The 23,566-nt window shown below is 35.9% G+C and overlaps 1 protein-coding gene across 1 annotated transcript in view; it reads right to left on the bottom strand.

The window, feature by feature from the left end:
• The window catches only part of LOC123549787 (uncharacterized), a 42,772-nt gene extending 29,409 nt beyond the window's left edge, over window positions 1–13,363 (bottom strand). Inside the window, exons 1-7 of the mRNA XM_045338183.2 lie at window positions 13,340–13,363; window positions 12,216–12,344; window positions 10,381–10,571; window positions 9,716–9,825; window positions 9,046–9,105; window positions 8,272–8,397; window positions 4,831–5,079 (exon numbers count right to left, since the gene is read on the bottom strand). Coding sequence (XP_045194118.2) covers window positions 4,831–5,079; window positions 8,272–8,397; window positions 9,046–9,105; window positions 9,716–9,825; window positions 10,381–10,571; window positions 12,216–12,319 — 840 coding nt within the window. The 5' untranslated portion in view covers window positions 12,320–12,344; window positions 13,340–13,363. The remainder of the gene's footprint in view (window positions 1–4,830; window positions 5,080–8,271; window positions 8,398–9,045; window positions 9,106–9,715; window positions 9,826–10,380; window positions 10,572–12,215; window positions 12,345–13,339) is intronic.
• Window positions 13,364–23,566: the final 10,203 nt, after the last annotated feature.

The raw sequence follows: 23,566 nt of genomic DNA on the forward strand, positions 1-23,566 counted from the left end.
AATTGAAACTGAACTGCAAACAAATTCATGGGGGTTACACCCAATAAATATGTTATAAAACTGATTTCTGTTTTTTTTTTTTCACATTTACAAATTTTCAGGAGTAAAATTACTCCTAGTCAATTTCAGATTTTACCATTTTACTCTTTCACAAAAAATTACGATGAGTAAATAATCATAGGCCAAAAAAATTATCTGAAGCCCTGAAACCTGTAAATTCTGCAGGCCATTTACAATGATGCATTAGGCCATACCAAATTGATTAATAGTTCTTCGGAAAATTTTCAAAAAAAATAGGAGCGGGCGAGCGAAATTTTTATTTTATTTTTTTTCTCAATTTTGATTTTTTCAGAGGCGGGTAGATTTTACATGGAGCGAGCGGCAATTTTTACTTTTTTTCCCAGCCTGAACCCTTGAGGAGACGGTTATGATTATATATAAGTTAACATTCTTTAGAAATAACACAGAATCAAACATTTTACAGTGTGGGTAACACAGTATATAGCTTTTCTATATGTTTTTAAAGACTACATGAATGATTTGCAAATTAAATTCTTGCCAAACTCACTGAATCACTTTATTTTTTTTATTTTGTAATTTTAATTACTAAGGAATGAGTGTCTTATTTTTAATTTTGATTTTTCTAATTAATCTGAAGACGTGCCTATTTAATGGCACAGGATGAGGAATATTTAAGACAAAACTGGCACATGATTGTTGGAATAACATTTCTTTCTGAAACACAGTTAGATGGCTTTGACACATGAACAAATTTGTGCCCCTTAGTGGAACTCCAACCCATAGAGGTGAGGGGAAAGTAATAAACCACTTGACCAGTGAGACCAAAACGGAGTTGGGCATACAGATGCTTCGACATTGCTCGAATCCCTATGGAATAATTTCTTACAGATCATGATCAGGCTAGCCTAAGCTTTTGTGGTAGAGATTCATTTCAGCTAAAAATAATAACAGACGACAAGAATGATCCCAATATGGCCACCTTAAAAGTGTTGTTTGTTGTGCTTTGACTGAACTATATAAATTTAGAGTTGGGGGAAGTCTGTTTTTTCAGTTTCTTTCGTTTAATCAATTTACAGCCAATTTTAAATATATCCTGGCGTCATGTGTACAAACAGGCAAAACTGGGGTTACAAAAGGACAGATTTTGTTTAGAAATTATTTTCATATCAACACTACTTATTTGAAAAGCTAAACAATTTTTAAATTGACTAAATGTGTTTGATAGAATATCTGACTGCTTTTACTAAAGAAGTTACGTTCAAAAGATTTGCCGAGACAATGTGATAGGTCGGTCAGGATCTGTGAACAATATTTTTAAGATAGTAGTTGGCCTCCGTTTGGGCTCTAGATCTAACATGCTGAATTAAACAGCTGATAACAAATGATTTGAAAACTTTAAATCTGAACAATATTTCCAAATATTTTTAACTACATCCCCGTGCACGTCTTACAAGTCGGGCTTCGTTCTTTTCACTGTATTGAACAAAAGTAGAATGTGCATATTTCATTACCTACCGGCACATCGAAGGACACTCCAGATTTAAAACAAATGATGAACAACACCATAATTCCTGACTTTTTGAGTTTGGATCATCAGCTACATGACGCATGAAATCCGATCAATATCACTTTGACGCATTAAAACAGCGATAAAACCTGTTTTGCCGTTATTATTCTGGACCGCATAATTGAAAAAAAAAAAAAAATTCGGAGATTTTTATGTACGTGCGGGCGGGTAATTTTTATTTTTTTTTCACGGGAATGAAATTATTGATGCGGTAGTTCCGACGAACGACATATCAATTTGGTATGGCCTTAGGATGAGAATTGGGTACTTTGGTTCTACATGAATTTTGATACGCATTAAAAGAAAATTCTGTTGCGTATTTGGAAAATCAAATAGGGTATTTATGCAAATATGCAGCTTATCTGTTGCTCTGTTTAATGATGCAATATATCATATGACTATGGTTATTAATGGGATTGAAAGACTATCAATGTGACTTGGCAAGGGTCAAAATCTTGTCTCAAAACTGAAGGACCTCTTTCCCTTCAAAATAATATAGACTTTGTGCTATGGTCTGGAATGGACATTTAAAACAAGAGGACCATGATGGTCCTGAATCGCTCACCTCTTCTCACATGACCCAGTTTTGAATATGACATCGTTTTTTCTATTATTTGACATAGTGACCTAGTTTTTGAGCTCATGTGACCCAGTTTTGAATTTGACCTAGATATTATCAAGATAAAAATTCTGACCAATTTTCATGAAGATCCATTGAAAAATATGTCCTCTAGAGAGGTCACAAGGTTTTTCTATTATTTGACCTATTGACCTAGTTTTCGAAGGTACGTGACCCTGTTTTGAACTTTACCTAGATATCATCAAGGTGAACATTCTCACTAATTTTCATGAAGATTTCATGAAAAATATGGCCTCTAGAGAGGTCACAAGGTTTTTCTATTTTTATACCTACTGGCCTAGTTTTTGACCGCACGTGACCCAGTTTCGAACCTGACCTAGATATCATCAAGGTGAACATTCAGATCAATTTTCATGAAGATCCATTGAAAAATATGGCCTCTAGAGAGGTCAAAAGATTTTAATAATTTTAGGCCTACTGACCTAGTTTTTGACCGCAGTTGACCCAGTTTCAAACTTGATCTAGATATCATCAAGATGAACATTCAGACCAACTTTCATACAGATCCCATGAAAAGTATGGCCTCTAGAGAGGTCACAAGGGTTTTTTATTATTTGACCTACTGACCTAGTTTTTTAAGTCACGTGACCCAGGTTCAAACTTGACCTAGATATCATCAAGGTGAACATTCTGATCAATTTTCATGAAGATCCATTCAAGGGTATGGCTTCTAGAGAGGTCACAAGGTTTTTCTATTTCAAGACCTACTGACCTAGTTTTTGATCGCAGTTGACCCAGTTTCAAACTTGACCTCTATATCAACCAGATAAACATTCAGACCAACTTTCATACAGATTCCATGAAAAATATGGCCTCTAGAGAGGTCACAATGTTTTTTTCATTATTTGACCTGCTGACCTAGTTTTTGGCGGCACGTGACCCACTTACGAACTTGACCTAGATATCATCAAGATGAACATTCAGACCAATTTTTATGGAGATCCATTCACAAGTATGGCCTCTAGAGAGGTCACAAGGTTTTTCTATTTTTAGACCTACTGACCTAGTTTTTGACCGCACATGACCCTGTTTCAAACTTGACCTAGATATCATCAAGATGAACATTCAGACCAACTTTCATACAGATCCCATGAAAAATACGGCCTTAAGAGGCGTCACAAGGTTTTCCTATTATTTGACCTACTGACCTAGTTTTTGACCGCACATGACCCAGTTTCGATCTTGACCTAGATATCATCAAGGTGAACGTTCTGACCAATTTTCATGAAGATCTTGTGAAATATATGGCCTCTAGAGAGGTCACAAGGTTTTTCTATTTTTAGACCTACTGACCTAGTTTTTGAAGGCACGTGATCCAGTTTCGAACTTGACCTAGATATCATCAAGGTGAACGTTCTGACCAATTTTCATGAAGATCTCATGAAATATATGACCTCTAGAGAGGTCACAAGGTTTTTCTATTTTTAGATCTACTGACCTAGTTTTTGACCGCACGTGACCCGGTTTCGAACTTGACCTAGATATCATGAAGATGAACATTCAGACCAACTTTCATACAGATCCCATGAAAAATATGGCCTTTAGAGAGGTCACCAAGGTTTTTCTATTATTTAACCTACTGACCTAGTTTTTGAAGGCACGTGACCCACTTTCGAACTTGACTTAGATATCATCAAGGTGAACGTTCTCACCAATTTTCATAATGATCTTGTGAAATATATGGCCTCTAGAGAGGTCACAAGGTTTTTCTATTTTTAGACCTACTGACCTAGTTTCTGAAGGCACGTGACCCAGTTTCGAACTTGACCTAGATATCATCAAGGTGAACATTCTGACCAACTTTCATAAAGATCCCACAAAAAATGTGACCTCTAGAGTGGTCACAAGCAGAAGTTTACGGACGGGCGGACGACGGACGCTGCGCGATCACAAAAGCTCACCTTTTCACTATGTGACAGGTGAGCTAAAAACAAAAAAAAAACTTTTGACAAACATTCATGTAGGTCAAATGCAAAACTATAAATGTTTACAGTTAGCTCTACCTGCAAATGATGGAACAACATAGGCCTTATTCAGCAAAGATTACTGAAAAAATTGGCTGACTTGAAGCTTTGTTAAGCTGGATAGGTAGGAGAGGCATGTTACATTGTTGCCTTTCCCCTAACCTTTTGCCCGTATGGTAATATTTTAGAAAATTGGCTCATACTTTATTAGCTATGTATGGACTACAGAGTTTTATTAACAACAGAATGATATTATTTACTGATCTTTAGAAAACACAGTGTAGTTGATACATGCTTTATTTCTTTCAGGTCTTTGTATCTAATTTCTGCTGAATCTAAGGAAGATGGTCCAAAAACTGACATCTGCTGCATTAAAGTAAATTTATCTAAAGGAAAAAACTCTTGGTTTCCTATTTATGTTTGCAGGAAATTTTCACTAATCCCTCTTCGTGTTTTCAAGAGTATTTGCCTTCCCTGATATATCATGTACCAAGTTTGGTAAAATCCCAAAATGCAAGTTCCATATATACCAAGGTTGGTCGCAACACCTCAAACTAAATTTATTGAGCTGACACCATTTCCAAATTTTAAGCAGCAGTGATCTTGAAATTGACCACTTTGACCAGAAACCACATTACCTTAGTGCCTTTTCTTTCATCTGCCAACAGACCATCAGTGTCAGTTCTTTCAAGTTTTCTTTCCTCAGTATCAATATTTCCAGGTTCATCATTTCTTTGAACATTTGACTCCCCAGCATCAGTAACATTTACTGGGACAGTTTTTTCTGCTACAATTTCTGTTTGTCCGCTACTAGCCTCCGTAGCTATATCGTCAACATCTGAGGTATCAGAGGCACTGCTACTCTGTTTTTCTTCCCAAGCTTGCTTCTACAATGAAAAAGTCTTCACACTTGTAGCATCTAACGAAAGTTCAAGAAACACGCAAGTCCAACCCTGCATTATATAAGATATGGACTTCCTTGTTTACACAAAGCAGCTAACTGCTGTCTCACACAAATGAATCTGATTTCCTACATTTGAACTAACACCTACTAGGGACAATTCATGCAATGTCACTAAACTTAAGTTTTGCAATGTGATACACAACTTGATCACAGGCTTTCTTCTTCATACTTAGTTTAACTACAAAAGTGTTAACAGCTGGCTAAATTACTTTTTGAAATACACTCTGAGTTGGTGTCTACAATTAACTGATGTGTCTTACAGCGAAAATATGTTTCCCAAGTACCAAGGTTTGTTTTGTCACAATGAAACTGTTAAATCCAACTAAAAGTAGAACAATAATCATCTTCAAAGCAAGACTGTTAACTAGCTTTCCACAAAAAAATAAGAACAAGAGCTGGCCATAAGATAGCCAATGCTTGACTATTAGAATTGTTGTCCAAGAAACAGAAATATTAATATCTATAGAGTTTCAATCCAGTATCTGCATTAGTTTTGGAGATAGTAACTTGCATGCAAAACATTAACCAGAAGTTTTAAGTTCAAAAGGGGACATAATTTTGCAAAAAACATGTCAGAGTTATGGGACTTGATGCTATCACTTAGTTTTATAACCCTGATGACACATGGGAAGTTTCAATCAATATTTGCATTAGTTTTTGAGATAGCAACTTGCATGCAAAACTTTAACCAGACCAAAAAGGGGCATAATTTGTCCGAAATACATGCCAGTTATGGGCCTTGATCCTGTGAAGTTATTGACGTAAAAAAAAGAAAAAGTAAGTTTCAAAGCTATATGCTTTAAATAATAGCTATATGTACTCACACACAAAACTTTGACCAGGACTTTTAAGTCCAACAGGGGGCATAATTTAGCCAAAATGCAAGTCAGAGTTATGGGACTTGCACTATCACCGAGTTTTATAACCCCTAGACATATCTGAAGTTTCAATTCAATATCTGCATTAGTTTTGGAGACAATAACTTGAATACAAAACTTCAACCAGGATTTTCCAAGTTCAAAAGGTGGCATAATTTGGCCAAACTACATGTCATAGTTAAAGAGACTTGACCCAGTGAGGTTGGTAATTGACCTAGAAAGAGAAAAAATAAGTTTCAAAGCTATATGCTTTTAAATGATAGCTATATCTACTTGCAAAAAACCAAGGTGTGACGCAGACGCTGATGCCAGGGCGAGTCGAATAACTCGGACTATTCTTTGAATAGTTGAGCTAAAAACAGATATTCATCTTATTTTAATATCGAGAGGGCTTTTATCCAAATACTCATCCCTGAAGATCATCAGTTATTTAACAACAAATATCCTAAATTATTTGTCTGACAAGCAAGCAAGCACAAATTGCTGAGATTTGTTATTCTCTAGTCAAGATCTTTATCTTTTAATTTTATTCAAAATACAGGAAAATGTAGCCCGGAGGTCCTCTGAAATTCATTTGCTTCTATTTTACACCATTTCTTAGCATACAGATAACTTAAATTATAGTGATGGGCCGATTAGCGGATATAATCAATTGACGGCTAGAAAAGTCCAACCGATTCCGATAATCGATTATGTTTTCTCAGAGTCGATAGCGGGTACGAATCTACACGGGTATGGACGAAGGTTTCCGAAGGGAAATACGGTGCGTGAGAATTTATGTTTACCTGGAAATATCCGAAATATGGACTACCTGCATACATAACGGATAAAACAGAAGTATGCCGACAATCAAACGTTAGTATTTCGTTTCAGTTATCCAATGAAAATGGATTTAACATCTTACAGTTAGGCACAGCTGTTAACATGGCGGCGTCCATAGCGTCAATAAAAGTGGGGCAAAATAAATTAGAGAAACTTTGATAAATTTTCGTATTTTACAACGGTATGCCCGAGGGAATTTATCTATTGAAACTGGACACTAATGCCGTTAGATTTCCGTGTCCATAATGTAACTTCAATGGAAAGAACTTTGGTGTTTTTATGCAGTTGCAGTTGTCATCAAGTTGTCATGATTTTTTTCTGCCGAAATTCCGTTTACCCAGTACCGCTGACCAGTGTACATATGGAAACAGATTAAACTCTTTTTATTTGATCATTTTTTACCAAGCTTCATGACATTGTTATATGCCATAGCAACAAGCAGTTGGAACATGGTGCTACTGGTAACCATTGTATGAAAATATTTATATTACCGAAAAATAACTGAATTCATTTAATGATTTTCTACAGTCACTATTTTTGTCAGCCAGAGAAAGACTGAAATATCTGTACTTTCTTGCTGTATGCTAGATATGTTACAGGTACAGGTATACCATTCAACTGTCACAAATGACAGCTATGAGTCTATGATACATGTACACCAGATTGCAATTTATTGTTGTTTCCCTGTCTGCAACTAATTAGTCATTACTAAACAAGTTTCTGTTTACAAGGAACCAGCTTTAAAACATCTGATTAATGGCAGTTCTTTATTTTTCAAAAGAGCATATGAATTTTAAGTAAAACAGTCATTTTAAAGACATGACTATCTGAATAAACAAGTATGAAAATAAATAACATTCAACCGATTATTTTTCCGATACATCGCATCGGTTTGCTAACCGATTCCAACCGATGTCCCATCACTATTAAATTATCAAACTATCACAGGATGAGAAAAATGTACAGTCAGTCCGGGGCTCTAACTGGGGTCCCCTCACTTACAGGCCAAGTGCTTTACACTACTGACTTAGCTAATCAGCTGCCTGACACACATTCTCCCCTTATATGACCAAGTCCGTCCCATGACATACACCCCCACAAATTGGAAATTCGTCCTGGAATAGCGGAGGCACATGCTATTGCAAGTGTCATACGACTGACCCAAGCAAGCATGCCACTGTCCCCCATTGGGCACCAATGACACAGGATCAGAAAAATGTGCAGTCAGTCCCTAGACCCCTCACTTACAAGGTGAGTTCTCTACCAACTGAGCTAACCGGCGGCCTGGCACATATTCTCCCCTAACATGACCAAGTCTGTACCGTGAAAAACTAATAATTTCCACGGGATTTAAAAACTAGTTTCATGGCTGGACAAAAAAATCTCAAAATATGTTAAGTGTCATGTAAACTTACCAGCTTTCTTACATCATCTGTAGAGAAGCACTGTGTAGTTTTCCTAGCAGCTCTCTTGGATTTCCTAGTTGAATTACTGCCACTCATCTCGGCTGGAGATACTGGCTTCTTAAATCCTTTTGTTTCCTACACAGATTTAAGAAAGGAACTATTTTAACACTACATAGGGTAACTCTGTAATAAACAACTAATCTTCAAATTCATGCCTAAGCAGCCTTTTTTTCAAAGACATCAACTGACTGTTTCAATTTTTGGTGTGTCATTTTTTGTTTTCATATCAAAATCTGGAGCTTACACGGTCAATTTCATGCAGAATTTCAACTGAATTAAAGTTTAATACTGCAGTGTTTGTACATTGATAATGTAATCATTGTTATTGGACTTTTTTTGCTCAACCAAGCTATTACCTAGTCATTTACCGAAATATTTTTGTTTGGACAGTACTTTCACCAGTGATAGAAAAACTCATCGAAGCGCCTGGGTACAAAAGACAACCTAATTTCTTCTATTATTGAAAGAATATGGTATCCAAGAAAAAGAATCATCACTGGTTGTAGGTGCAGGTGGAAATATCTGACTCTCAGGATCTGTCTTTTGTGGCCTAGTTACTGTCTAAATAGTTACTCCTACAGAAAAATTTCAACTTGCACCTTAAACCAGGGATTTTTTTTTTTTTTTGGAGAAGGGGGAGTGGGGGCAGTCAAAGAGATAAAACAAGAAAAGACAAACGGTAACAGATGTAAGATATTCATAAGTACTGTTTTACAGACATACCTTATTACCCGTGGCAGCACTCCCATTCTGTTCTATTTGTTCACAACCACATGTTTCAAACTGAAAAATATCATTCTCATTACAAAAAACATGCAATTCAATGAACATGCACATGACAACAGTTTTGCCTAATTTATCTAGTTAGACTTGACTTTGACCATACTTTGACCAGGATGTTAAATAAATTAGCACACCTTCTTGCTTTTTTTGAAACTTAGAGAGCACTAAATTATCAATAGCAGGTCATGATTAACACATTCGCAGCAACATTCTATTAATTATATAAAGATGTGTACTTACATTAGTAGTTCAAAACTTAAAGCTACATCCAACTTTCTGTGGGGTTTGGTTTAACATCACAACGTCGCAGTTGGTCATATGGCAACTTTCCATGTATTCGCGGTGAAAGTAGACCCTAGGTGCCTCTCTGGGCACTATTTCATCACGGGCCGGCACCTGGGTAGAACCACCAACCATCTGTAAGCCAGCTGGATGGCTTCCTCACATGAAAAATATTATGCTCCAATTCAGATTTAAACCAACATCGGTTCTGAATATTTGAAGTCAGCAATCTTAACTACTTGGCCATGGAGGCCCCTACATCCAGCTGGCATATCAATTGTGTCAAGCATTATTCTTAAAGATGATCTGTATGCGCCTGTATATTTACCATAAACTGATGGTGTGAATCTGGCTGTCGGGATCTTCTTCCTGCTGGAAGCTTGGCACCACAGGGATGACCAAATGTCACTTTGTCTCCTTCCCGAAGTACACAGCTACCTGAATGTACCAGAATAAAAATGAACATCCGCTTCAGACATGGCAAGATTAACACTACTGCCTTAAAACTAAATACATATGCCAGACGTATTGAAGCTCAAAAAGAAATTAACCAAAATTTTTACCTGTATACCAACACAGTTACATCAAAGAAAATAAGCACCTTTATTTCAAGCTTTTATATGCAGTGAACATTCCCATTTTAGAATAAATGTCCATGACTGCAACAAAATGGTTCATAAACTTTCTTATCATTAATAAGCACACCCATACTGGAGCTTTCTGAACACATTCATACAAAACAAAGCTTTCAACATGCTTTAGTGTGAAAGAAATTTTACTTGGAATAACTTGTCAAGATAAATATTTAACAATATTACCTATTACACATTAAACTCTGGCATCCAATTGTTTTCATAGGACTGCAATCTACTTAAAAGAATTCCTGCAAATCCAGTTATCAAGGAACATTTTAAATATATTTAACTTTTTTTTTTCACAGCTGACATTACAATAGGATTACATAAGTTCAAACATGATGCAGAAATAGCCTACCTGCAATTTTCATGTTATTTACAAAGACACCATTCAGGCTGTCATCGTACAATCTGTGTTGATTCCCATTCTGTCGAACAACACGTGCATGACAACGTGATATGCTTGCACTTTGAATGTGGTTGCTAGAATCAATGTAGAAGTCAACCTGGACTTCACTTCTACCTATCATGTATGTCACTCTGTAAAAGCTGCAAATAAATCACAAAGTATTATAATTCTATTAGGCATTAACCCTTACCCTGCTAAATTTCTATAATGAACTTGTCCATCTTTCAGTTTGGACCTTACCATTTACTGTTAAAAGGGGTGCTTACCAAAAAGATACTGACTGAAGGCGAACAGTGCAGGTCATGATCAGACTGCACGGATGTGCAGGCTGATCATGATCTGCACTGGCCACAAAGGCAGAATCAATCATGTCCAGCATGATAAGGCCAAGGGTTAAAAAAAACAAGAGGGCCAAGATGGCCCTAGGTCGCTCACCTGAGAAACACACCGTCACAGTGTAAACATGTTTGACCTAGTGATTTCATGGAAACAAATATCCTGGCCAATTTTTATTAAGATTGGACTCGAGTTTAAACAAGTATTTTTTTTTTATATGATCTAGTGACCTAGTTTTTGACCCCAGATGACCCATATTCAAACTTGACCTAGATTTCAACAAGGCAATCATTCTGACCACATTTCATGAAGATCAATTGAAAAATACAGCTTATATTGCATATACAAGGTTTTTCTTTGATTTGACCTAGTTACCTACTTTATGAACCCAGATGACCCATATTCGAACTCGACCTAGATTTCATCAAGGCAATCATTCTGACCAAATTTTATGAAGATCAACTGATAAATACAGCTTCTATTGCACACACAATGCTTTTCTTTGATTTGACCTAGTTTTTGACCCCAGATGACCCATATTCGACCTCGAACTAGATTCCATCAAGGCAATCATTCTGACCAAATTTTATGAAGATCAATTGAAAAATACAGCCTCTATTGTATACACAAGGTTTTTCTTTGATTTGACCTAGTGACCTACTTTTTGACCCCAGATGACCCATATTCAAACTTGAACTAGATTTCATCCAGGCAATCATTCTGACCAAATTTCATGAAGGTCAATTGAAAAATACAGCCTCTATGGCATACACATGTTTTTTCTTTGATTTGACCTAGTAACCTACTTTTTGACCCCAGATGAGCCATATTCGAACTCGACCTAGATTTCATCAAGGCAATCAGTCTGACTAAATTTCATGAAGATAAATTGAAAAATACAGCCTCTATCGCATACACAAGGTTTTTCTTTGATTTGACCTAGTGACCTAGTTCTTGAACCCAGATGACCCATATTCGAACTTGACCTAGATTTCATCAAGGCAATCATTCTGACCAAATTTCAAAAAGATCAATTGAAAAATACAACCTCTATCACATACACAAGGTTTTTCTTTGATTTGACCTAGTGACCTAGTTTTTGACCCCCGATGACCCATACTTGAACTCGACCTAGATTTCATCAAGGCAATCATTCTGACCAAATATCATGAAGATCAATTGAAAAATACAGGCTCTATCGCATACACAAGCTAAATGTCGACAGACAGACGCCGGACATCCAGCGATCACAATAACTCACCTGAGAGGTGAGCTAACAACAATTAATTGTTTATGAATCATATTTCTGGCAATTCAAGATGTGGAAGAAAATTTGATGTTATGCAAAAGTTTGATGGGTTAATAATACAAAAATTATAAAACTACTATTTCATTTGTCTATGCTGTTGTCAAGATACATGTATTGATGGAAGGAATATGGTACATACTCCATGACATTGACCACGCCCTGTTTACTGGCTGGAGGACCTATTCTCCGCAAATGATACATGGGCAGACCACTGAGGTTCTTATTTCCAGCCTCTGTCCCCATCCTTTCTTTGTTAATATCAGCTGACCTGGAAATACAAGATCATTTTAAATGTAAACATGTATTCAGAATATCAATTCTGTATTAATTCATTCAGGCAAACTCCAGTCCAGAGATGTGATAAAGAGATAAACCTGCCTAACACCTTCTCCACACCTCCCAAACCAAGACGCTTTGAAAATCAGATCACATCTGCGTTATGCCTTTCAAAGCATGTGCCGGGGAAACCAGTTCTGATGCAGAAGAAATTACCTGTAAGAAAAGCATGCTCTGACAAAAAATCTTTCAAACAGGACATTTTAACAGGGCTTTTTTCACTCAAACAGAAGGAATAAAAGCCCTGTTTTGCATCTAGTGAACAAAATATATCTCAACCTGGTACAGATGTGAATAAGCTAATGAGTGCATACAAACTGATTATGCTACTAATCAACTTTTAAATTTTTTGGAACTTTATAACTGGTAAAATTATGGGATTTCTCACAGACCAATTTCAGGTACATTCTATTTTAATTTGAGACAACAAATACGCAAAATAATAAATCAGTGAACTTTTTTTGCTCAGATCTACTGATCATTTTCATAACATACTGGTTGCAAAAACAAAGAAGTGCGTTAGTAATTTCAGGAGCTTATTAAATGATCTAAATGACGATGAAATAAATTAATTGGACCAGGTCTTTTTTACCTTCCACAGCATGGGAAGTTTATAGGCATCTCCTTCAAATCAGGCAGTTCCCCACCCCCATGTTTCGAATTTTTTTCTTTTACAGGAATACTGAGCTATTTTTTTCTCCAAATACCAGAAGCATGCCCTTCCCCACTTGGTGACATAAATTGTCCTTCCTACACATTCTTCTCGGCTAAATAGCAAGAAGAAAAAGCAGCAACTCAAGACATTGGTGGGGAGATTTCAACAACTTTAAAACTACTTACGTTTCAACAGCTTTAAAACTACTTATATTTCAACAGCTTTAGAACTACTTTTCAGTATAATTTCACATTCTTTTTAGATTTGTTTACCTTTGAGGTAAGTTTATACTGATAACATTTAATATCAGTCAAAACTATTTAGATGCATGTGCTGATTGGAAAACAAGCTTACCTTTTCCTGGTTTATTTTAGTTTAGTTTATCCTGGGTTTTCAGAAAATAGAAGGTCAAGTTTATTATACATCATTTAAAGTGCTCAAGGTGAGCTAAAAATAGTAACATAAATTTATAAAATGAAAAGCGAATAGTGTTGCATCTGAAAAATAACAAGTTTCAATTCTCATGTGTCTGCCATTTTCAGCCATTTCTGTGTTCCCCTAACATGTTCTGCATGCTGCACCACTGAACTTTCTCTGTCTGGTACACACTACGCCTGCACCGCACAAGAAATCAAGTGAGCCCATTTTTTGCAATAAAACTGCAATCACATGCTGATTATATGATATCTCACACACTTGAAGCTGTATACAGAGTGACAGATAACATAGGCCCAAAGGGGTTAACCACTGATCAGTGATTCATTTTAAATCTGAAGATATGTCCATGGGACTCGCATATTTTGAAACAATGAGTCCCAGCCTGTGAGTAATGCAGGGTTTTTTTTTTTACTAAGAAAGTGACACAGATAGTCGGCGTCTTCCCCTCGGAAAATTTCCCCCCAAAAGATCAATTTTCCCCAATCTATCTCCAATTCTTATGTTTCAGGGATCGAATTTAGCGGTCACTTACTTGCGAAATTTCGAGTGAGAATAAAAAAATACGAGTAGGAAATCATGGCACTCGAATATTTTCGCGATCACATTTGATAATCGACGAATTAGCTCAAACTGTCCTTTGCTCTTTGAAACCTCCTTTGGGGTAGTTATTTTACCGATAAACACGTGACCGCTTGTAGACGCTTGTCGCTATTATAAATGAAATTATTGGATATCTAAGTAAGCGTCTAGACGAAATTTACTTTTGTTTTGGTCGGTGATTCGAAAATGGAGAGGAAAATCACAAGTCTATAGGCGAAAAAGGACAAGGGATACTTAAAATTCTAGCGACACCATGGGCAGTGACCTGAAAGAACTTAAAACTTCCGCGTCCAGCCAAAAGTCCATAGAATCATCGAGTACTTTGGTTAGTTCTTCCGAAACTAGAAAATCCCGGCCTGTCCGAACCGTGAAAATGTTGGAAACGGAGCTGAACATTTATCATAAAACCAAATAACCAAGTGGAACCAACCATCATGATGATGTTGCTAGTGGAAAAAATGGCACTTCATTGTTAGTGGGGGAAAAATTAAATTTGATCCCTGAAATAGGATAACTTAAAATCTGAATGACTAATGTAAAAGCAGTATCACATGATGGATATAATATTGTGAATTTTCCCCAAATTGGCCTCTTTCGAGTGATTTTTCCCCATTTGACCAGCGCCCAGTGTCTTCCCCAACTCCTAAAAAAAGCCCCTGTAATTAATCAACAAGAGCTGTCGGAGGACAGCAACGCTCGACTATTTAACAGCCTTGTCGCTTGAATGAATAAGAAAGTCGAAAAAGGGGCATAATTTAGTAAAAAAGTAAAATAGGGTTATGGAACCTGCATAGTGCTTATCAGCTCATGACAGTGGACAAGTGTATGAAGTTTCAATCCATTCCCATTAGTGGGTACTGAGATACCAGCTTACATATAAGAATTTAACCCAAAAACTCCTAAGTTGAAAAAGGGGCATAATTTTGTAAAATGCAAAGTTGAGTTATTGACCCTTTGCACTGCACGTCATATCATGAAAGTGAACTAGTGTGTGAAGTTTCAATCCTTTCCCATTAGTGGATACTGAGATACCAGCTTACATACAAAAACTTAACCAAAAATTTCTATGTTGAAAAAGGGGCATAATTTTGTAAAAAATCAAAATAAAGTTATGGGACCTGCTTTGTGCATGTCAGATCATGACAGTGAACAAGTGTGTGAAGTTTCAATCCATTCCCATTAGTGAGTACTGAGATACCAGCTTACATACAAAACCTTAACCAAAAAATTCTAAGTCGAAAAAGGGGCATAATTTTGTAAAAAAGCAAAATAGAGTTATGGAACCTGTGCAATGTAAGTCAGTTTATCACAGTAAATAAGTGTGTGAAGTTTCAATCCATTCCCACAAGTGGTTACTGAGATACAAGCTTACATACAAAACCTTAACCAAAAATTTCTAAGTCAAAAAAGGGGCATAATTTTGTAAAAAAGCAAAACAGAGTTATGGAACCTGTGCAATGTAAGTCAGTTTATCACAGTGAATAAGTGTGTGAAGTTTCAATCCATTCCCACAAGTGGTTGCTGAGATACCAGCTTACATACAAAAACTTAACCAAATCGGGACGCGGACGCGGACGCCGACGCATGGGCGAGTCCAATAGCTCTACTATTCTATGAATAGTCGAGCTAAAAATTGTTTGCTTTTTACATCCTGTATATTGCTTCATTTGATTGACTGACTGATTGATTTAATGGGTTTTACATCCTATATATCCAGGCTTGGGGCTGATTACATGTGCCAGTAATTGATTACATTACAATTACTTTGATATTTTCTAATTACAATTACATTTGATTACTCTAGATTTGCATCAGTAATTGATTACATTACATTACTTGCACTCTAGTCATAATGATTACATTTGATTACTTTCAATATAACCATTTGTTTGGACGACAGAAAGATAGGGCGTAAAAAAAAATATGTATGTTTCCGGTGACCCGACCGACCCTAATTTTAGCCCCCGACCCTAAACTTTTTTTCGGACGAAAAAAATTATATGCTCTCATTTAGGAACATCGGATCGATGTACATTCACCGGGCTTTTTGAATAAGTCCACCCGCCGACAGGCAGTTTCTTGTGAAGGATCTGACAGTTCTATATTCACCTCCATCGTACATTGACGAGTTAAATTCTGGATAGGACGAGTCATATTTTTATAGCTCTTCGGACGAGTGGACTTCGCTGTATACTCGACTGATCGGGCGAGTGGTTTTTACGTCGTAACTTTACCAAATTCAGAAATTATAACACGAAAAAATACCTGGATTGACTGGAATTAACCCGCGAATCATAAGGATATCAAAACGTCATGCCGGTAATTTTCCATTCCACGAGCACGTGCGACCTATCGTAATATCTAATCTCGCCGTTACTTTTGTTTATCGACACGAACACAAAAAAACGTGCATAGTGCATTCATTTTTTAATATAATTGCTTCAAATTTTCAACACCGCTTGAGAAGTAATACAGTTTAAATTCTATAATAATTTTAATAAGACATCGACAAAAATGTAGGCAAAATTCTATAAAAACGGCCGAATTTTCATGTAATCACTTGTAACATTTCAAACAGCGCGATCTTAATTACTTATTTCTTTCTTAAAGTAAATAAATGATACATAATATGGTCATAAAATTCAGACTTTTGAACAGAAAGTATAAAAAACAGAATTAAAAAATCTTAAATAATGAAAAAGCGGCAGCAATTTAAATACATGGAGTAAAACAATTTTTCGCAAAACAGATTTCTGTTAGCGCGGCAGAATAGGTTACGTCACCTCGTGAATGTAAATAGAAATGTGGCTTTAGAATAACGCAGTATGATGTTGTTGCGGTTTTTAATTAAGTTTTAAATGAATCTTTTCGTACAAGTATTATTTTTGACACGACACTTATATTCTTCTCTAACAATAATGTAAATTCTTTCAGGGCAAACAGGTCACAGAGGTAGGATATCCGGTATAATTGTTTATCAGTTCATTCGTGATGTTGTACATTCGCTTTTAAAAAAAATTAAGAAGAAACTTCTTCTTTGATTTCTTCTCAACAATTTAAAGAAGCGAGGCGGTACGATCAAACAGTGATGTTTCACATGGCGCGAAAACATGACGTAATGCCATGACAATCTCGGGCAACTATACCGCTTTGATCTTCACTTCAGATGCCATGATACCGACACACTTCTTTTAGCTCTTTGGAGGGTGTTAATTAATGATGAAAACAAGGCCAATTACTTAGCTTATAAACAGAATAATTTCCGATAATTGTTTTTTTTTCGCTTTCACAAAGGGTGTGTGGATGATGATAATTGTGTCCATATTTTGGGGACACTTCAAAATAATTATTTTCGGGAAATAAGTCTTGAGAAATTGAAAATAACTAAATATTTTATGCTGTCCTTATAGTTTAGGAAAATACGGGAGGGGATAGACTTTAATTATTATTACTGTCGCTGCAGTTATTTTGGAGAGCAACTGGCTGGTGCTGCTGACAAAAATAGAGGAAAGAAAAATAAAAATGTCTGCTGTAAAAAGGAAGTTTAAGAAGAACAAATATGCCACCTTAAAAAGGAAATGTAGGATACAAGAGAATAGTATTTGTCTACTGAGTGTTACATTTGAAATTTACTTATTGTATAATACTCCTTTCATAAAAGTGACAATATTAAACATGTCAATTATAAGGGCAAGAGACTGTTCACTAAGGGCAAGCAGATTTTAGTGGTTAGTAGTCCTGCAGGGCAGGTGGTGTGGAAAAAAAATTACACCCCTGCCTTGCCGCGAAAACATGACGTAATGACATGACAATCTCGGGCAACTATACCGCTTTGATCTTCACTTCAGATGCCATGATACCTGTTCTGTTCTGTTCTGTTCATAAAAAATCATGAGTTTAAGCTAGGCTTGAACCAATGGAAAATCAACGGTGCATCTGTTGAAATATTCTGACGGCATGTATTTAAAAATTTGACTAAAAGCCAAAAGGGTATATAAAAATCAGTGTATTTAAAGTGTATAGCATCTACCATCTAGTAAAGACATATACGTATTGATAAGACAATAGGCAAAAGCAAAGACAAGGGAATTCCACTACTGTAAAGATGTGCATTCTAAAAAAAAAAAAAAAAAAAAAAAAAAAAAAAAAAAAAAAAAATCGACCTACCTACCCTATTTTTTTCTGGCATGTCACAGGAAACATACATAATTTTTTTTTTTGGCCTAGGCATGTATAACTAAATATATGGTTTTTAACTTTTACAGATTTGATAATGCAATTAATGATTCAACAGATTTGACAATGCAATTAATGATTCATTAATTTGGAAATCGAGAAACTTCGTTTTTGGCATTCAGGGGTGTAAAAAACATTTTCACACCACTCGCCCTGCAGGATGAGTAGCCAGTATCACTTTTATGAGAGGAGTATTATGTACAATAAGTAGATTTCAAATGTAACACACAGTAGACAAATTATATTCTCTGTACACTACATTCACAGCAGACATTTTTCTTTTTCTTTCACTGTATTTTTGTCATCTCCACCACCCAGTTGCTCTCCATAATAACTGCATCAATAGCAATAATAATCACGTCTAGCCCCTACCATAATTTCCCAAAGTGTTAGGACAGCATAAAATACTTAGTTATTTTCACTTTCTCAAGACTTATTTCCTGAAAAATAATTATTTTGAAAAGTGTCCCAAATATATGGTCACATTATAATCATCACCCGCCCACCAGTGTTTAAAGCAAAAAAAAAAACATTCACAATTATCGGTAATTACTCTGTTGATAAACTAAGTAATTGGCCTTGTTTTCATTATCAATTAACATCCCTCAAAGAGCTAAAAGATATGTGTCGGTATCATGGCATCTGGAGATCAAAGCGGTATAGTTCCCGAGATTGTCATGGCATTACGTCATGTTTTTGCGCCATGTCTGATCGTACCGCTTCAGTTTTTTAAACTGCTGAGAAAAAATCAATAAAAAAGTTTCTTCTTTATTTTTTTAAAAGCGAATGTGCAATATCCCCTATAAACTGACAGGTAAATGTGTCAAACGATAGTAGTGGATAGCCTACCTCTGTGACCAATTTGACCTCAAGGAGTTTACATTATAATAGGTATAGGCTCATTCTACTTTTTTTTTTTTCCGAAACTCCTGTCCTCTGACTTTTGAAGTTATTTTTTTATTCTGATGAACAAAAAATGAATATAAAACATTTTGGTTACCTTTAGTAATACATGTGACACAATATTAGTTGTTTATTTTTTTTATTGTATTTCTAATTAAAACTATCTTTTGCATACCTGTCAAGTTTCCAAAATATGAAAGAGTGAAATTTGTGCGAGTTGCGAAGAGACAAGTGGGGGTGGGTGCCGGAGGTTGTCTCTATTTATTAAAATATACATGAAAATATACATTCTGGCGCTTTCCGAGACCATTAATATGAATTTCAGGTCCACCCTTTTTTGCCTTGCTTTAACACATTCTATATGGAAAACACATGATTTTTTTTGTTTAATTTTATTTCATGATACAAGAAAATTTAGTCAGAGCTCCAGATAAGCTTTTGGTGCAACTGGGTATTTACCCATCTCTTTTTTGTCTAAATTGGGTATTGGAGATTTGAATTGGGTAAAAATAATATCATTACCCAGCCTTTTTGGAAGTAATTGGGTATTTGCTAAAACCAATTGGGTATTTCACCAATCTCGCAAAAACAGCTGAGTATTTTTTGCTCACTGTATACACGGTATATATCATTAGCCTGGATTGATTAACTGCATAAAAGTACTCAGGGTTCTCACTAGCAATTTCAAGTTGCAGTCCTGGGACTCCCAAAGCTGAAAAAGTTGCAGTCCCAACTACTGACTACACTGACGTACAGACTTAAACGTTTCGTCAAAACACAGGCCTCTATTGTACTGTCAAATTAAGTGTAGGCCGACATACATTTTGTAAACACAATTCTTCACACAAATATTGTTAATGTGTGGTAAAAAGTAAAATAAAACAGGTCACATGTAGTCAAAAATTAATGTAGGAAAAAGTCACCCCTGGACAACACCCCCCTCCCCCCCCCTGCTGCTTCTGATCGTCCTGGACAAAATCCCCCAGTGAAGTTATCAAGTTGGACAAAATCCCCCTTGTGAAAATATCAAGTTGTCCAAAAATTGCTCCTGATAATTTTTTCTTTACTGGTACTTTTTTATTTCATGTATATAAACATACAGTGAAAAGAAAATATATAAACAATTACTACTTTTATTTTAATACTCATTAAGAGCACAACATATCTAAAATACAAGAATGCACAGTATGTCTATGATCAACATATTAATAAATGCTTCCTGAAATATCATCAGCGATTTTGCAGAAAAATAATCCCGTTACTAAGACCGGCATCGACAGCATCTTAAAATTACTCGGACATTTATAATTAAGCCTAATTGTCACTTTCTTAAAAAAGATTCTAAAAAGTTCTTTAAAATTGGTAATTAGTACGTGAGAAAACAATCGGAGTTACTTCAAACACTACGTAATCCGTCGTTAGCAATTAGAAATTGTCACCTATGCAATCACACCGACAATCACATGTATTCGAGTTGATCTGTCTCGCGGTGAAGTGAAAACGGGCAACGCTGATTGGCTGTACGCGGCTATCGGTGACAAGCGAGTAACTCCGCCCACATATTTTGCTCTCGAGTCAAACCTTGTGTATTCGCAATTTATGTAATCAATTAATTTTCACTGCGTCTCACTGCAGAAACGTGCGTCCGGGGACTCCCAAGCTGCAATAAACACGCGTATACCGGGACCAGTTATGCGTACAGGGACGCCGATTTCGGCGTTTCCGAGAACCCTGAGTACTGTAATAGCACCCTTCAATGTTTAATACAAAAATGTATTTAAAATTGTAATGAAAAGTGATTAATTAAAACAGTATTGTCTTGTTTTTCCATGCCTGTGATCAATGTAAATACGTGTATTTTCATTCATAGTACCAAAGATATTTTTTTTATTCAATCTTTAATGTATTCTGAAATTCTTTTGTTCAATACTGTTGTTTTCTTTTTCACTTTTAATGAAGGTGGAGATCAATTCGTTCACCCCAATATGCATTCTCCCATAAGATGTCATCCAGTATCGGTGACACTACATCGTCACAAAGAGATAAGTCCGTGTTGAACAGCAAAAATATCTGACTAATTTGTTTGTTTGTGCTGTAACAATGTTTTTTTTCTGCCCTCTTTTACATTTATCGGCATAAAGAAAATTGTTTACAAAGCGTCCAAATAACACTGATCAACCGTTTGAATGATCCTGTGATTTTTCCGATAAATTGCAACCCGTTTTGCAGTAATGTATAACAAGCTGGTTGTCTAGAGTTAAATTCTCGTACCCGTTCTAGTTAACCAAGGAAAATGCGATACGCAATAGATTTTTATTGAATTGCGTATTAGGAATTTTAATTGCTTTTTAATACGCAGGGTTATCAATAAGTTTTTGTTGAACAGGCTGAAATAGAAAAGTGGGCGGCCAGCTAGGGGGGTCCGGGGGCATGCTGCCCCGGAAAATTTTGAAATTCAGCGCTTCATTTCCTGCATTCTGGGGCATTTTGAAAGCATTTAAGAACATCTTTTCCACTGCATTTTTAAATACAATATACCCTTATTTTCACATTTTTATGAGCTCACCTGGTAAATTTGGAGATAATAATAAAAGTGAGTTTACATGTTCATGAATGCATTTTTCAAGTCTTGAAATGCGAATATCTAACTTGTCACCACACTTCAACTCTTTGTTGTATTTCTTTGCAAAATCAAATAGTTATTGCACTTCTGTATATCTAAATTCAAAATTCTACTGAGAATTAAACCTGTACTCATATTTCTTTTGTGGGGAACAAGATTCCACAGATGAATTTTTACAATTTGGCATGACAAAAATGTCACTGTTAGAACCATCAAAACAAAATGTACAGAGTTAGAAATAATACAAGTTTAGGCATAGAAAATTAACTGTTTGATTCTCACCACCACCTATCCGTAGCCAAAACCCCTAGCCTCCATTTTTTCTTGATCAAAATCCAGATATCCAAAATTGTATGTCCAGATTCTGTTACACTTTCGTAGACATTGACCAAAACTCCACTTTGAAGGATGTGTTTGACAAATTATGATGGTGCAAAGACAGTTTAACAGCATTTGACAGTATCTGATAAAAATTTTTACCTTGACATTTCCTCTTATTAAAATGATTTAAGAGAAATATTTATAAACAAGAGGACCATGATGGTCCTGAATCGCTCACCTCTTCCCACATGATCCAGTTTTGAGTATGACGTCGTTTTTTCTATTATTTGACATAGTGACCTAGTTTTTCAGCTCATGTGACCCAGTTTTGAATTTGACCTAGATATTATCAAGATAAAAATTCTGACCAATTTTCATGAAGATCCGTTGAAAAATATGGTCTCTAGAGAGGTCACAAGGTTTTTCTATTATTTGACCTATTGACCTAGTTTTCAAAGGTACGTGACCCTGTTTTGACCTTTACCTAGATATCATCAAGGTGAACATTCTCACTAATTTTCATGAAGATCTCATGAAAAATATGGCCTCTAGAGAGGTCACAAGGTTTTTCTATTTTTATACCTACTGGCCTAGTTTTTGACCGCATGTGACCCAGTTTCGAAACTGACCTAGATATCATCAAGGTGAACATTCAGATCAATTTTCATGAAGATCCATTGAAAAATATGGCCTCTAGAGAGGTCAAAAGATTTTAATAATTTTAGACCTACTGACCTAGTTTTTGACCGCAGTTGACCCAGTTTCAAACTTGACCTAGATATCATCAAGATGAACATTCAGACCAACTTTCATACAGATCCCATGAAAAGTATGGCCTCTAGAGAGGTCACAAGGTTTTTCCATTATTTGACCTACTGACCTAGTTTTTTAAGGCACGTGACCCAGTTTCAAACTTGACCTAGATATCATCAAGATGAACATTCAGATCAACTTTCATACAGATCCCATGAAAAATATGGCCACTAGAGAGGTCACAAGGTTTTTCTATTATTTGACCTACTGACCTAGTTTTTGAAGGCACGTGACCCACTTTCGAACATGACCTAGATATCATCAAGGTGAACATTCTGACCAATTTTCATGAAGATCTCATGAAATATATGGCCTCTAGAGAGGTCAAAGTTTTTCTATTTTTAGACCTACTGACCTAGGTTTTGACCGCACGTGACCCAGTTTCGAACTTGACCTAGATATCATCAAGATGAACATTCAGACCAACTTTCATACAGATCCCATGAAAAATATGGCCTTTAGAGAGGTCACAAGGTTTTTCTATTATTTGACCTACTGACCTAGTTTTTGATGGCACGTGACCCAGTTTCGAACTTGACCTAGCTATCATCAAGGTGAATGTTCT

The sequence above is a fragment of the Mercenaria mercenaria genome, chromosome 6, assembly GCF_021730395.1.
Source record: "Mercenaria mercenaria strain notata chromosome 6, MADL_Memer_1, whole genome shotgun sequence".
Taxonomy (NCBI): Eukaryota; Metazoa; Mollusca; class Bivalvia; order Venerida; family Veneridae; genus Mercenaria; species Mercenaria mercenaria.